Raw genomic sequence first — 17,773 nt, 5'->3', positions numbered from 1 at the left:
TGCCATGATCTTAGTTTTCTGAATGTTGAACTTTAAGCCAACTTTTTCACTCTCCTCTTTCAGTTCATCAAGAGGCTCTTTAGTTCTTCTTCACTCTCTGCCATAAGGGTGGTGTCATCTGCATATCTGAGGTGATTGATATTTCTCCCAGCAATCTTGATTCCAGCTTGTGCTTCCTCCAGCCCAGCGTTTCTCATGATGTACTCTGCATATAAGTTAAATAAGCAGGGTGATGATATACAGCCTTGACGTACTCCTTGTCCTATTTGGAACCAGTCTGTTGTTCCATGTCCAGTTCTAACTGTTGCTTCTTGATCTGCATACAGAATTCTCAGGAGGCAGGTAAGGTGGTCTGGTATTTCCGTCTCTTTAAGAATTTTCCACAGTTTGTTATCATCCACACAAAGGCTTGGTGTAGTCAGTAAAGCAGGAGTAGACATATTCTGGAACTCTCTTGTTTTTTCCATGATCCAGTGGATGCTGGCAATTTGATCTCTGGTTCCTCTGCCTTTTCTAAATCCAGCTTGAACATCTGAAAGTTCACGGTTCACGTACTGTTGAAGCCTGGCTTGGAGAATTTTGAGCATTACTTTGCTAGTGTGTGAGATTGAATGCCGTTATATGGTAGTTCGAACATCCTTTGGCATTGCCTTTCTTTGGGATTGGAATGAAAACTGACCTTTTCCAGTCTTGTGGCCATTGCTGAGTTTTTCAAATTTGCTGGCATACTGAGTGCAGCACTTTCACAGCATCATCTTTTAGGATTTGAAATAGGTCAACTGGAGTTCCATCACCTCCACAGTAGTGATGCTTTCTAAGACCCACTTGACTTAGCATTCCAGGATGTTTTCCTCTAGGTGAGTGATCACACCATCGTGATTATCTGGGTTGTGAAGCTCTTTTTTGTATAGTTCTGTGTTTTGTTGCCACCTCTTCTGAGTATCTTCTGCTTCTGTTAGATCCATAACATTATGTCCTTTATTGAGCCCATCTTTGCATGAAATGTTCCCTTGGCATCTCTAATTTTCTTGAAGAGATGTCTAGTCTTTCCCATTCTATTGTTTTCCTCTATTTCTTTGCATCGCTCACTGAAGAAGTCTTTCTTATCTCTCCTTGCTTTTCTTTGGAGCTCTGCATTCAAATGGGTATATCTTTCCTTTTCTCCTTTACCTTTAGCTTCTCTTCTTTTCTCAGCTATTTGTAAGGCCTCCTCAGACAACCATTTTGCTTTTTTGCATTTCTTTTTCTTGGGGATGGTCTTGATCACTGCCTCCTGTACAACATCATGAACCTTGGTCCATAGTTCTTCAGGCACTCTATCTATCAGATCTAATCCTTTGAATCTGTTTGTCACTTCCATTGTATCATCATAAGGGATTTGATTCAGGTCATACCTGAATGGTCTAGTGGTTTTCCTACTTTCTTCAATTTAAGTCTGAATTTTTGAAGTCTGATATGTACATAGAATGGAATTTAGTCTTAAAAAGGGAAGAAATTCTGATACTTGCAACAGCAAGGATTAGCCTTGAAAACATTATGATCAATGAAATAAGTCAGAAACAAAAGAATATATATAGTATGATTTCCCTTACACGAAGGAGCTAGAATAGGCAAATTGATTAGGAAAGTGGAATAGAGGTTACTGGGAACTGTAGGGGGTGGGGAGTGAGGAGTTATTGTTTAATGGGTACCAAGTTTCTGCCTGGGATGATGAATAAATTCTAGAAATGTATAGTGGCACATTTGTGAATGTACTTTAATGACACTGAATTGTACACTTGAAAATGGTCAATTTTATGTTACATACAGTCCACCAATTTTTTTTTTTTAGTGAACTTCTAGGCGTGGTCTATGTCCTCACAGTGGACAAAGCGGTGGGAGGTCTGACCGTGCACCTGTCTGGACCAGGACCAACGTGGCTGCCCCTTCAGGTTCCCGTTTCCTTTATGTACGTAAGTATAGATGATCTACGCTGGGACATTTCTCTCATGGCCAACCGAGGACACATGGGCCTTGTTGAGAGATTACTCTTGCTGGGAACCAATATCTGTCAAAGTACGTGACCCAAGAAAAGAAATTTGGTTACATTCTCAAGATGTTTTGAACCTGAAACAAGAGACAAAGCCTTAAACCTATATTCCCATGAGAAATAATAGACGGTACATGAGAAAAGCTACATTTTGTTGGGAGGGGCGAAAAAAATCAGTGATAGATTACTTATGGTTTAATCAGTCAAAAGAAATACCCTCAAAAGTATAGATTGTTACTGATCAGGGAGGAAAAGAAATGTCAAGTATTAAAAAAGTGTCTGTGCTGGTGGTACTGGATGGAGCAGCTGTCTGTTTAAATGAATACCAACCCTCAAATGACTGCAAACATTGGGAATATGTGTGCACATCTAGATTCTCTACATGAACAGGTCCTGTTCCCAGGTGTTCTGTGCACGTAGGGTGACAGCCTTTGGCTGTGATACTATTCCTTACATTAATGGCATTGCTATCTTGTACCCTTTTCCTGAGATAAACTCTAGATTTGTAAGCACTGCCTTATTGAGTCCTGTCATTTGTGTGTCTTTAGCAATTCAAACCTGTTTACCACCATTGGGGTAGTTTTCCTGCATTAAAAATCAGTCTCCTGATGGGGGCGCTGACAAGGACACAGCCCCTCTTTGGTACTCCTGCCCCTAAAACACAAACCCTGTTATTCAGTCAGTTGTATCTGACTCTGAGACCCCATGGACTGCAGCACGCCAGGCTTCGCTGTCCTTCACTATCTCATGGAGTTTGCTCAAACTCATGTCCATTGAATCAATGATGCCATTCAACCATCTCATCCTCTGTCGCCCCCTTCTCCTCCTGCCCTCAATCTTTCCCAGCATCAGGGTCTTTTCCAGTGAGTCGGCTCTTCACATCAGGTGGCCAAAGTATTGGAGCTTCAGCTTCAGCATCAGTCCTTCCAGTGAAAACTCAAATCCAGTCACCATGAAATGACCAAACAAATCCCGGATGAGCGACGTTCTCTAAACATTGAGCCCACCCTCTACAAACATATACCAATGTCATGAAAAACAAAAATCCTCATGTACACATTAAACATCCTACAGTTTTGTAAACTATATCAATAAAGCTGAAAAAACACACCCAAACAAAATAAGGCTGGCAATTATTTAAAGAAGACTAAAAAGACATGACCAATAAATGTGGTAATTAATCCTGCACATGAAACTGGATTTTATTTTAAAAAAATCTATTAAAGACACTATTTGGAGAATTTGGTCTGTTTATTGCCTCAAAGTTAAATTTTCATTGTTATGTAAAACACTGTCCTTATTCTTAGGAGATATATATCTAATTTATTTAGGGATATAAAATTATGTTATCTGCACCTAACAAGTACTGCAGCCAGAGTGGGAGTGGCAGGGGAGAAAGAAAAAGAGGGAGGACAAGAGAGAAAAAGCAAATGTGGCAAAATGTTAAGGATTAGATCAAGGAGAAGGGCATGTAGGTTGTTCATTATTCTTCCAATATTTCTGTAGATTTGACATTTTTCCAAATTAAAAATTTAGGAGGAAAAACTAACAATCACTGCACTACATTAGACCAGTGGTCGACAAACTTCTGCAAAAAATATTTTAGGTTTTACAGGCCACAGGAACTCTATTCTAACTATTCATCTCTGGCCATGTAGTATGAAAGCAACAGAATGAATGGGAGTGGCAGTGTTCTAATAAAACTTTATTTACAAAAGCAGGGGGTGGACCAAATTTGGCTGCTAGCCACACTTTTTGATGTCTAATTTTGGCTGTGAGCAACTCAAGGCTGCACCCCAGGGTCGACTGGAAATTCATGGCTGGAATTGATAAAATTCTCTTAAAACATGAATCAAATACTGTAGCTTGAAATGCTATAGTCCTAATTGCCTAATAACAAAAACAGCCACACCCCACTTCAAACCTCTCCTTTTTCATCTTTTCTCTAATAAAAACTCTTCAAATTTCATTATCTTCCTGAAGCCCCAAAACTCTTTACCAACCTCTCTCTTCTCAGTTCTCTAAGATCTTGGGGAGAGTTGATATAAAATGGTGTTTTGAAGTGGAGACTCTGTGGGAATGTAAAATGGTACAACTGCTATGAAAAATAGTATGGTGGCTCCCCAAAATTAACAAGAGATCAGCCATATGATCCAGCACTTCCAGGAATATATCCAACAGAACAGAATCAGGATGAATGGAAGTCTGAACTCTGTGTTCATTGCAACACTAGTCACAGTTGCTGAGAGGCGGGAAAAAAACCTAAATGTCCAAGAGATGACTGGATAAAGAAAATATGTGTACATACGATGGAATGCTACTCAGCCTTTAAAAAAAAAAAACAAGGAAATTCTGAGACTTTCCTGCTGGTCCAATGGTTAAGACTCTGTACTTCCACTGCAAGGGACTTAAGTTTAATCCCTGGTTGGGGAACTAAAGATCCTGCATGCTGAGCAGCCTGGCCAAAATATTAAAAAATAATTAAGAAAATTCTGTGCAAGTTATTATATATAAGATGGATTAACAACAAGGTCCTACTCTATAGTACAGGGAACTGTATTCAACAACTTGTGGTAAACCACAATGGAAAAGAATATGAAAAAGAATGTGTATATGTATGTCTAACTGAATCACTTTGCTGTACAGTAGACATCATCACAGCATTATAAACCAACTATACTTCAATAAAATAAAGATTTTTTAAAAAAGGAAATAAAATTTTTATTGCAGAATTCTGCAATATGGAACATGGATGGACCTTAGGGACATTAGGCTAAGTGAAATATGCCAGACACAGAAAGACATGTACTGCCTAATTCCATCTCCAGGAGGTATCTTTCACAAAATCAAAGATAGAAAATGGCAGTTACCAGAGGCTGGGGAAATGGGAGATGGGGTTATTCATCAGTAGGTGTAAAGTTTCAGTTAAACAAGATGAATAAGCTCTAGAGATCTGCTGTGCAACATTGTTCCTAGAGTCAACAATCCTGTATAAAATTTAACCCAAAATTAAATACACAAAAAATTTAGAGGATAGATCTCATATTAAGAGAACAGATCTCATTTTAAGTGTTCTTACCCTTGTAGCTCAGTTGGTAAAGAATCCGCCTGCAGTGCAGGAGACCTGGGTTCGATCCCTGGGTTGGGAAGATCCCCTGGAGAAGGAAATGGTAACCCACTCCAGTATACTTGCCTGGAAAATCTCATGGACAGAGGAGCCTGGTGGGCTGCAGTCCATGGGATTGCAAAGAGTCGGGCACAACTGAACGACTAACACTTTACTAACACAAAGTAAAAATAGAACAAGAAGAGTGGGACTCTGGAGCTAGACAGCCCAGGTTTGAATCCTGGTTCCCCACTTCAGCTCTGTGATCTTGGGCAAGACACTCACATCTTGGTGCATCAGCCTCATTTCTGTGCCTTGGAATAACAGTAATACTTCCCTGCAGGTTCCCTGAGAAGGTTCAATGTATGTTGTTATGTGAAGCACTTAGCACAATGCCTAGCATGTATTATGCACTAATTAAATCTACCTATTATTATTCCTGTTAGTCCAGGTTTATTAGGGCTTCCCTAGTGGCTCAATGGTAAAGAATCCACCTGCCCATGCAGGAGACACGGGTTCAATCCTTGGTCCAGGAAGATCCCACACACTGTGGAGCAAACTAAGCCCATGCACAACTATGGAGCCTGTGCTCTAGAGCCCAGGAGCCGCAACTACCGAAACCTGCGCGCAGTAGAGCCCGTGCTCCACAAGAGAAGCCACCACAGTGAGAAGCCAGCGCACCGCAACCAGAGAAAAGCCCTCACAGCAATGAAGATTCAGCACAGCCCAAAACAAAGGAAATGGTTAGACTAGGTTTATTACATTCAAGAGGTAATACATTTTAAATGCTTGCTTAGCACAGGACCTTGTACATAGGGGCTGAATACACTTGAGATACTACAATTATTCCACAGGGCAGTTAAGCCCGGATGTGGTCCCTGTCACTTCCGTTATATCTTACGGTCAAGCAAGTCTTGAGCTATTTGACTTTTCATATTTTTAGAGCTTCCTATTTTTACTGGATTGTAAGGAAGCTGAAGTCAAAGTCCAGGCCATGTACCTTTCACAGTCCCTCCAGCACCATTCTTCATATGTAGTCTGGGCTCCACATATATTTAGGGCAGAAAATTAGTATATTTTAAAGAAAGATGCTTCTGCAGACCACCTTGTCCAACCCCTCACTAATCAGTTCACCCAAACACCCACAAAGGGCTCATTTCAGAATGAGTCACTCTTATTTTGGGGAGGAGAAAGTTTCCATTTGAAATAGTGACCATGTCCATCCGCCCCTCTCACTTTCCAAATCAGGAGAAAAATGACCAAATGCAACCCACCTCTCCATCGCCCAGAGCAGATGCCACTAGAATTTCAGCTTAATTCTGACGACAGACTCGTCCTGGTGCTTAGAGAGGCCTCCACATTTAAGAATGCTTACCAGTCTTCTGGCTGCTACCTCAAATCCAAGAAACTAGCTTTCTTTCAGCTTCATTGACTTTTTACTAAGGGAGCAAGAAATTTTCTTCTGGCAGGGAAACCATTCGACAGGTGCATACTCCTGTGGAGGAAATTTAAGCCAGACACCTACCCCTGCAGACAACTCATTATTCTTTTAAAGCAGGGCAGGCCAGCCAAGAGCTTGATTCCACCCCTAGAGGTGGCATTCTGTATTGGCAACCACGGAGAGGTTGCCTGGGAAACGCTGCTCAGAGACAGCTGTGTCACTTTTAAAACAAACTTCTCCCTTTAAGAGCTAATGTGTGCTAGTCAATTCTGTCATGCAGTAGTTTGAAGCTTTTGTTTTTATACTCTGAAAATATTTTTTTTTCTGTTTTCTGATGATAAAACTACCATGCCATTGTATAAAGTTAAGAAGACTAAGGAAATATCAAAAAGGAAAATTAAAACCATCTATAACCCTCAAACCCAATGGTAATTACTGATGATTTTATATATATATATATATATATATACACACACACACATTTTTTTTTTTCTCTAGCACTGCTTGGAATTTTAAAACAGATTTGGAACTATGCTTAATGCTATATGAGGATAGCTTTCTGCATAATTATTCTTTAATTGAAACATCCCCCTCTACACAATTTAAATACTGAATTTTTAAACTTCTATACTTAATGTTTTTATACAATTTTTTTATTACTTTCTTGGGCTTCCCCGATGGCTCAGAGGATAAAGAATCCATTTGCAGAACTCAAACTGGGGCTCTGTAACCACCTCAGACGGGTGGGATGAGGAAGGCAGGGGGAGGAGGCTCAAAAGGAAGCGGACATAAGCATACCTATGGCTGATGCATGTTGATCTTTGACAGAAACCAACACAATATTGTAAAGCAATTACCCTTCAATTTAAAAAATAAATTAAAAAAAAGAATCTGCTTGCAATGCAGAAGACACAGGAGACTCGGGTTCAATCCATGGGTGGGGAAGATCCTCTGGAGGAGGAAATGACAGCTCACTCCAGTATTCTCACCTGAAAAATCCCATGGACAGAGGAGCCTGATTGGCTACAGTTCACAGGGTCGCAGAGTCGGACAAGATTGAGCGACTAAGCACAAGCACATTATTTTCTTAGCATTGCTAATTATAGAAATAGGGTTACTGTGCCATTAAAGTATAAAGATTTTTAAGGCTCTTGACACACAGCCCTGACTTGCTGTCTGGAAATCTTATAATCTTTCATCAGTGAGGCACAATTCTCTATACACTCATAAAGTGCTATATTTGCCATAAGATGTTCACCTTTGCCAATGTGACAAAAAAAATTGTTATTGAATTATTTTCTATTTCTTTGGTTACTAATGAGGTTGAGTATTTTTCATCTGGTGTCCATTTAAAAAAGATTTATGATCACTTTTTAACAAACTTTTATATATAACTGGCCGAGTGGTGAATGCCGTCGATCTGTTTCTGATCTCTCAAAGCACATATCTTCATATTCAAAACTATGTAAGCAGGTGAAATGCCAAGAAAATCTAACATGTGACGCTTTCTTAGTCACAAGAAATCATGAACACTTCAGGGAAAACAAAGAACATTCCCAGATAAATCATTGTTCATTTTTGTCTATATGGTGAATTATTCATGTCCTTTCGGAGAAGGCAATGGCACCCCACTCCAGTGTTCTTGCCTAGAGAATCCCAGGGACGGGGGAGCCTGGTGGGCTGCCGTCTATGGGGTCGCACAGAGTCGGACATGACTGAAGCGACTTACCTTACCTTACCTTTGTAGTATTTTTAAATGTTCGAAGTTTTACAGTTCCTTATTTGAAAAGTACTTAATTTTTTTTTTCATATTTGCATTGATTTGTCTTTTCTCCCAGCTTTATGGTGCATGCTCAGTTTCATCTGACTCTCTGCAGCCCACCAGGCTCCTCTGTCCATGGAATTCTCCAGGCAAGAATACTGGAGTGGGTGGCCATTTCCTTCTCCAGGGGATCTTCTCAGTCCAGGGATTGAACCCACACGTCTTGCATTGGTAGGTGGCTTCCATACCACTGTACCAACTGGGAAGCCCAACTTTATGGTGATATTAATTGACATCTCATTGTGTAAGCTGTACAACATTTTGACTTTGTACAACATAAACGCTGTGGAATGATTACCACAATATACTTAACACATTCATCACTTTACATAATGACTTTTCTCTTTTGGTGAGAAATTTAACATCTACTGTCTCACCAACTTTACAAAGTACTTACAAAAAATTTTTAAGTATTTAAAAAATATTTTCTTAAAACGTTTACTTATTTGGCTGCACCAGATCTTAAGTCACAGCACAGTGCGTGGGGTCTTCAATCTTCATTGCGGCATGCAGGATCTTTAGGTGCAGCATGCAAACTCTTAGTTGCGGCATGTGGGATCTAGTTCCTGGACCAGGGACTGAACCCAGGTCCCCTGCTTTGGGAGCAAAGGACTCACCAGCTGGGAAGACCTTCTTGTTCTTGCTTTTAATTAATTTAATGTCTATTTCATGTTTAAGTGTGATAATGACTACTGTGGTTTAAAAGGGAAACCTTTATAACATGAGAATATTAATACTGTCTATTTTCCTAAGATGAAGAACCAAAAATTAACCTATTGGGAAGAGGAATGGATTAAGAAACTATATTGATAAGGACTTCTGTTCCAATCACATTTATAGTACATAAAATGCCAGTACTTTCTGGTTGAGAAAACAGAAACCCTGGCTATGATATTGATGCTGACTTAAAGAGAAACTATAAGGCAAGAGTCCAAAGAATTCAACCAATATGAGACATATTAAAAAAACCAATTAAACAATTTATACACAGGTAAGAAGTCAAAAGAAGACGGCTTTTTTGGGGAGGCTGATATGCACATTTTATTTAATAAACATAATGTACAATGGCTAAAAGAACGGTATATTCCCAGGAGAAGTAAGAGTGTGTATGTATACCTGGATTAGCACCTAGAAAGTACATAGAAAAGAAAGAAAAGGGGAAGCTCTCTACGAAGACCATCTGGGCCCAGGTTTCTATGAGCACATTCTCCAGACACTTGATGGTAATACTCCAAGTGAGCTTGGCGATCCGCTGACTCGGTTGACTGCTTCATGTCTTCAGTGCTTTAGGACAATAGGTGTATCAACGTGATGCATTTTAGACGTTAATTTAAGTAAGGGATAACGAGTTTTATACCCACCCTAGTTTTATTCCAAAACTACTGCACTACGCATCTGTGGTACACCAGGAGGAAGATACTGGAAACGCAAAGGAAGCTTTCTTAACTGCTTGTGTGATGTGATCTTGTGCAAAAATGGTGTCTGGGAATTACAATTTCCCAGGTACTCCGAGAGTCTGTAGACATCACTGATTGAAAGGAGAATCACGATGGTGTATTTAGTTGTGAAAGGCTCCACCAGGATTAGACAAGGCTCCACAGTGCCAGGGGCTGGAGAGCTTTACCGAATGAGCTCTGAGTTCACATTTCACTGTACATTTGGTGCCATTTTCTTTGGTTGCGTCATATTAGCCATCAGGAGGAAAACGCCTTTGCTTACAAAACAGATCAGCAGTCCCTAACTGGGGGCAATTCTGCCCCCCATTTGGCAATGTCTGGAGATGATTTTTCACAACTGGGGGGCTGCTACTGGTGTCTAATGAGTGCAGAGGCCAGGGACATCACTAAATACTCCACAATACATGAGCTGGCACCCAAATAAAAATGTCCTCAGGCTCCAAATAGTACTGACATTGAGAAATCCTGAAAGAGGCTTATGTGACATGTGACTGGGCTGTCCATAAAGTCACAAGTACACTATGGAAGCAGAGACGCCCCCTCCCTTGCCTCTGCACTTTAAAGCTCAGAGAGATGTTCCATCAGCTCTCGCCTGCAGAGACCTGTTAATTCCTGGCTTCTGACTCAGCCCCAGGGCAACCGCCCTGACCAAGAGCTCGGGGAACATTTGCTGAATGGAAGGAGGTCAGAGGTGCTGGAAGCATGGTTCAGTCTCCAGTCTGTACTGAATAGTAACTTCACATGACTGAAAACGTGATTCAATGGTGTCATGTTCTCTGACTGAACAGGACCTCAAAGTTAGGGCTTACACATTGTTAAAGGTGGAGCCAACATATTAGGGAGAGTATGTCTAAGTATTTCTGCATTCATTTTAGTGGGGCAAACCAAATAAAACGGTGTTAAAAGGCAAATATTCAATATACTTCATTTCAAACCAAAAAAAAAAAAAGAAACGGAATTAACACATGAAATGCCATGCACAACGGACACCATTCCTTTTTTTTTTTTTACATATTTACAATTTTACATATTTACTTAGCAATATATCTATCTTTACAATTATAAAATTATGTCAAACTGTAGAACAGTGGTACCACATACATTTTTTGTAGCATTCGTTTTCTCCTTTAAAAGGCAATTATTTAATCAAATCCAAAAACACAGTGAATGCCACAGAGGAAGCGCATAGGAAAACCATGGAGAAAAAATAGATTTATAGACAAACTTTTCACACAGGCCTTAAATGAATCTATTTCAGTGACTCAATAAATAGTACTTTATTATTTACTAAGCCTCCCCTGACAGGAAAACAAAACAAAACGAACAAAACAATCCCCACAAACTGTACCTTTAAAAATGCTGATACTTCTAAGCAATTAAGTTATACTCTAGACCCCAATCAGTGGACTGTAGGAAGGGCTGGCTACAATTCAGGCTCAAATAAATACTATCCATGTTAAGTTTTCATCATCCTGCATAAACTTGAGGTTGCAACGGTGGAGGAAGTTTATCATTTTCAACATTTTCAGAGTCAATAGCTGCTACAGACTGATTTGGGGGTCTAATTTCAAGTGGGTATTTCTCAACAATGTCTTGAACCTCTTTTGCGATTCCATCCGTCCAATCTATGAGGTCTTTCTCAAGTTTCTTGGCTTCATTCATAATCCTTTCCTGTCGTTCATTCAACTGAGACAGGAGGTCCAAATTCTTATACATCTGCTTCACACCTAAGCACGCATCAGGAGACCAATTCTCAGATTCCTGCTTCCTGGGAGAAGTCTGGCCAGACATGTATCGATCAAAATCTTCCTGACTTAAATTCAAAGACTGAGCATCTAATTTCTCAATGAAAGCCACGGCACAGCACTATAAAAAGAAGAGAATGTCATTTTTATAGTTATATAGGAGAGCTACAAACATTCAAAGAGAAGGTAAAAAAATCCTTTTATTACAAAGAATTTAAACAAATCAAAACTTGACAAGATAATCTCATGAACCTCCATGGACTTCAGCTTCAGAAATTACCATGGCCATTCATGTTGTTTCCTTTATACTCCCATCTGCAATAATGCATTTCTTCCTTTAAAAAAAATTAAATCTAACTGCCAAGTTATTGAGCCAGAAACCCAGTCCTCTCCTTGGGTGGTCCGAAGGTCCTAGGGTCTTGTACAGAATGAAATACCTGAAGAGGCACCTTTAGTATTCATTCCACAATGCTTATCACAGAGCTTCCCGTGTGTTTCCTTGCAGTCAGGGGTGCTCTGCTGCCCTGCCACGCTGTGCGGCAGAGGAATCACGGTGTGGCCTGGAGCTCCAGGGCCACGCCCCACGAGGCCCTTCCCTGCGGAGGCCTTCCCAGCTCTGCAGACCCACTCAGCGCACGGCCTGCCACTGAGCATGTCCGCAGGTACTTGTGTGCACACAGACCACTGGTCCTCAAGATACTTTAATGTCAAACAGTTAAAAGAATGCACTTAGACACCAGAGAACCTGAGTGAAATGTCACCTCTGTCAACTGACAGCCCAGAGCTGTGTGACTCTAGAAAAGTTACCTAAGCCCTCTGTGGTTCCCACATTTGTAAAATGAGGGAAATACCACCCAGATTTATTGTGAGAATTAAACAATGTAACACATGTCTCACAGGTCTGTAGTAAGCAATGAATAAATGGTAGCAATTATTAGCATAGAAATGCTGGGGGAAATGCTGAGTGACACAGACATCTTAGTTATACTCTCTTAACTAATTTTTTCTAGAAGGAGCACATACCATTTTCATACTTTTTTTTAAATAAAGTATTTTCATGAGAAAAACATGAAAAACATAACAGGAGAAAATAGACAGCTCTCAGAATTTATTTTTAGAAACTCGTTCGCAGGATCTTACCTTATTATTCATAAAAAAGTGAATCTTCTTAAAGAATATTTAGCAAATCTATTTCAACAGCCTCATCTGCCAAGAAGGTGCCTGTCTGACCTTACCCACCGGCTTACGCTATGTGTGTAGAAGCAGCGCAGCCTATTTTCTGGAAAGAACAGGCCTCTAAGATGATTCTGACACTCCTGGCCTAGGCGAGTAGATACACAGTACTGCCACTAATGGAAACAGTACATAATGGAAAAGAAAGAAACATTTGATGGGAAGGTAGCTTCAGTTCTGAACAGATTAAATCTGAAGCATAATAAATTAGCTGGGAAGCTCAGAGTGAGGTCAAAACAGGTGACCTGCAGGTCATCACTATACAGGTGACCAGCAGCGCTAGGACCAGAGACGGTTTAGGGAGAGAGATGCACGGAGGACAGAGCCCCCAGGGAGTGACACATTCAAGGAGACAAGGAGGACACCAGGCCCACAAAGAGCCCAGGGAGATGGAGTAGAATCATGACTGCTGAGGCACACGAGACGTTCCAGAAGGAAGGAGTCACCGGGAGTGTTAAAGGAGTGAAGCGAAGCAGAGTTCCTAAGGCATGTGGCAACTGGCCAATTTTTTGCTTTTGCCACAGTGGTTTCACTGGGGCCGTGACTCTGAGTCTGGCAAGAAGAGGATGAAGGAAAAAGGTGTGCACACAGCTAAGGCTGTGGGTCAGGGGGCCAGGAAGAGCTACAGAGTGCAGGAGATTCAAGGATCCGTCTTTTTAGACAATTTACCAGAAATGCTTCCTTATGTAACCTGGCCTCCCCTCCCTACCTATTACCCTGAACAGCTTCCAGCACAGGAAACAAAGAACATAAGGTGTCTTGAGGCTCAAACTCATGAATGAGACAATAAATCCAGTCTAACGCAAACAAGGAGAAGTACAGCGGTCAGTAAAAGGAAGTATGTGGCCTCAGGCCTTAGATGTGCGCACCCCACAACTGTCCCGCCTAGTGTTATTATTACTGTAAAAAAACAAAAGCTGAAAATTGCTGCACATCCTCTATGCATCAGCATCTCAGTATTCAGTTTTAAGAGGGAATTTGTAGAAATGAAACAAAAAATAAACATTAAGTCTTTTAATAAAGGAATCAGCCCAAGATCTCATTTATTCATGGTTGAAACAACCAAGTAAATGAGCGGCTCTTACAGCTGCGACTCCTGGGAGCGACAGCCAACAGCAGCAAAGACACTCAACGTGGCCATCGTGTGTCCTGAGGGGAACCACAATGGCTAAGTCCTAGGAGGTGTATGTGTGCCTGGCCTGGTCACATGTGCTCTGTGATACCAAGCAAACATCCTCAGCTATGTTGACCCCTCAACTCCAGAGCACAAACATGTCATAGGCCTGTGAGAGCCCTCTGGGTTCTTCTCCACAACACCAGCAAGTCAAGTCCTTACCAGATTGGTGAAATAGTAGCCATCCTCGCCCGTCATCAGTCGGCTTGGGTTGCAGAAGCGGGTGATGTACTGGATGTTGGACTGAAGGCGTGGGGGGTTGCCCTTCAAGACAATGTAGATGAGTGTGGGTAAGAAGTCGTCGGCTGAAGCCGGCTCATTCTTGGTGATCTTGATGGCATTGAAGATGTGCTTGCTGCACTTGGTGATGCAGGCCAACTTATCCCGGGGCACACGCTTCGAATCCATCTCAATGATATCTACAAAGGAGAAGAGATGCTGCTGCCAGTGAGGAGACGGTTACATCAAAGAGGCATCGGGATCATCGTATTTCATCTCTTAAGTTACAGAGGTGCACTAACCCGTTCTCCACTAGTTAACTTAGCGTATGAGAAAGCCTGCAACAACAGTAGACACTAGCTCACACTTGGGCACACATGCCCATCAGCCAGGCCCTACACTGTGTGCTCTACAAGCATACTCTCTCCATCCCCAGGGTATACACGTGCACTATTAAGGGAGCTGAGGTTCAGAGAGGGTCAATGATTTGTCCAAGACTACACAATAAAAAGGCTCATAGCAGGGATCTGAAGCCAAGCCTAAGTCTAAAGGGCATTCTTTAAGTCACGATGTAAAATGTGTATGAACTCCCCAGAGAAATAAGCAGAGTCGTTTCACTGTTTTTGTTCCTCATAAATACACTGTAAAACTCAGTCCAGAAGGCCTCAATTGCATACAGCGTTTTAGAAATGTGGCTATTTTACAAGGCGTCTCTGAGCTGGATATCAAAGTGCAAGCGGCTGAAATCCATCACACAGAGGTCCACAGTGGCCAATCCTCACGGCATATAAATCTCCCACTAGCAACAAGTATCTAACAACAGCTTTATGACACTTATAACCTGCTGGGTAGCAGAGGGGATGAACATAGGTATTATTTAATCTCATAAACAATTCTTTATTTCTCTCAGAAGCAAAATTATTTCACTGCCCTTCACTACCACTAAGTCCAACTAGCAGGCTCTTATAAGTTCACATTCTCTGTCACAAGGACCAGGAGGCAATGAGGAATGATTAAGTTTGAACTCTGCACTGTCAGAACTACACAAAAGGAGGGCAGGTGGGTGCCTCTGGACAGATACACCTCCCTACACTCCAGAACACCATGAAAGAAAAGAGCTGAAGTGGTTTAATTTGACACCAATTTCTTGCCATTAGCAGAAATAAGTTTCAGATTTAGGTGGTTTGGTGGTACACGCCAGAGAGTTTTTTTCTGCTCTCAGCCCTCATCCCCGGAGTCAGCTACCTGGGGAAGTTCTCACAGGACCACCAGCCATGGAAGACTAACATGTGGGAGACAGGAACACTGGACAGTGCTGAGACCTTATTTTAATTTACTAATACTGCCCCCCTTCTTACCTGTCTTCTGTATGAATTATATAATTTTTGTTTTATTGTTCAAATTTTTAATTCTGGGTTTTAATTACTCTTACTATGTCTCAGTCTATTTATTTTTCTTTTTCTATTTAAATATAACTTATTACCAAAAAGATTTGGGGGAATGTCCACATATATATATTTTTTTTTTTTTTTCCAGTATTCTTTTTTTTTTTTTTTTTAAACTTTACACTATTGTATTGGTTTTGCCATATATCAACATGAATCCACTACAGGTATACATGTGTTCCCCATCCTGAACCCTCCTCCCTCCTCCCTCCCCGAACCATCCCTCTGGGTCGTCCCAGTGCACCAGCCCTAAGCATCCAGTATTGTGCATCGAACCTGGACTGGTGACTCGTTTCATATATGATATTATACATGTTTCAATGCCACTCTCCCAAATCATGCCACCCTCTCCCTCTCCCACAGAGTCCAAAAGACTGTTCTATACATCAGTGTCTCTTTTGCTGTCTCGAATACAGGGTTATTGTTACCATCTTTCTAAATTCCATATATATGTGTTAGTATAGTGTATTGGTGTTTTTCTTTCTGGCTTACTTCACTCTGTATAATAGGCTCCAGTTTCATCCACCTCATTAGAACTGATTCAAATGTATTCTTTTTAATGGCTGAGTAATACTCCATTGTGTATAAACCATTTTCACCCTATTTATCCTTCTGCCTTTTGCTGTTGGTTTACATTCTCCATTTCAAACATTTAACCATGTTCTCATTAATCTTTATTCCTTAAGTTTTAAGATAAATTAAAAGTGAATAACAGGCACATATTTTATTGCACTTCACAGATACTGCAGTTTTTTGTTGTTTTTTTTTTTACAGATTGAAGGTTTGTGGCAACCTATGTTGAGCATCTCTCAGCACCATTTTTCCAACAGCATTTGCTTATTAATTACTCTGTGTCTCTGTGTCACATTTTGGTATTTCCTGCATATTTCAAACCTTTTCATTATTATTATATCTGTTATCATGATCTGAGATCTTTAATGTTACCATGGTAATTGCTTTGGCATTTTTAGCAATAAAGTCTTTTTAAAATAAGGTATGCATATTGCTCTTTAGACATAATGCTACTGCACACTGAAGAAACTACAGTACCATGTAAATATAACTTATCAGCACTGGGAAACCAAAACATCTGTGTGGCTCATTTTCAACGGTGTTTGCTTTATTGTGATGATTGGGAACCAAACTCACAGACTCTCTGAGGCATGCCTGTATTTTCTATCTGGACGCATTTGTAGCTGCCCTGCCAAGGAGCAAGGCCAGCAGTGTAAAAAGAAAAAGAGAAGAGAAGAAAAAGGAAAATAAAGGGGAAAACAAAACCCAAGGGACTTCTCCCACACTCTCCATCTGGTAGTGAACCCCACCCTTCCCAGTATCTTTGAGTCTGAGAGAAGTTTCTTTTTGCTTTTAGACCACCCAACCCCAGGAGCAGTTCCATGATTTGTGCTGCCCTGAAGTCTAAACTAGGAGAGTGGAAAGAAAAGTAAACAACACAGGAAACTCATGACTGCGTTAGCTGTTCGCTTAGTAATGACTCCCCTTCCCAATCTGCCTGCTCGGACTTGCCTTTAGGAGTCCTCAGATACTGTTTTGTGCTTTCCATTCAGGGCTTTTGAGAAAAGTGAAAGCGTTAGTGTCTCAGTCATGCCTGACTCTTTGTGACCTCATGGACTGTAGCCTGCCGGGCTCCCTTGTCCATGGGATTCTCCAGGCAAGAATACTGGAGTGGATTGCTATTCCCTTCTCCAGGGGATCTTCCCAACCCAGGGATCGAACCCGGGTCTCCTGCACTGCAGGCAAATTCTTTACTGTCTGAGCCACAAGGGGCCAGGAGGAAAGACAGGGTTGAGGGTGGGGACTCTATCTTAGCAGATGTCCAGACTTATCTTTAATGCAGTTTTGAAAGCAAAGTAGGCAGTACTCCCAGGTCAGTCAAACTGGGTGCTAGTGACATTGTGGCCGATGATTCTGCTGCAGGGACTGTCCTGCACACTGCAGGGTGTTTAGCAGCACTCGGGGGTTCTACCCACTAGATGCCAACTCAAGTGGCACAGGCCTCAGTGCAGTGTATTTATAAACAAAAAGGACAGTCCTGATTAGAAGCAGACAGTGATTTTGAGAAAGTTCACTGATTATCTCCACAT

At 41.1% G+C, this 17,773-nt stretch overlaps 1 protein-coding gene across 1 annotated transcript in view; it reads right to left on the bottom strand.

Moving 5' to 3' along the window:
- Positions 1–9,412: 9,412 nt before the first annotated feature.
- The window catches only part of RABGEF1 (RAB guanine nucleotide exchange factor (GEF) 1), a 50,762-nt gene continuing 42,401 nt past the window's right edge, over positions 9,413–17,773 (bottom strand). The window contains exons 8-9 of the mRNA XM_010837401.1: positions 14,170–14,426; positions 9,413–11,721 (exon numbers count right to left, since the gene is read on the bottom strand). Of these exons, the coding sequence (XP_010835703.1) occupies positions 11,323–11,721; positions 14,170–14,426 (656 nt within the window). The 3' untranslated portion in view covers positions 9,413–11,322. The remainder of the gene's footprint in view (positions 11,722–14,169; positions 14,427–17,773) is intronic.

This window comes from Bison bison, unplaced genomic scaffold (assembly GCF_000754665.1).
Source record: "Bison bison bison isolate TAMUID 2011002044 unplaced genomic scaffold, Bison_UMD1.0 scf7180017864072, whole genome shotgun sequence".
NCBI classification, from domain to species: Eukaryota; Metazoa; Chordata; class Mammalia; order Artiodactyla; family Bovidae; genus Bison; species Bison bison.
This window is presented reverse-complemented; position numbering and strand designations above follow the sequence as displayed.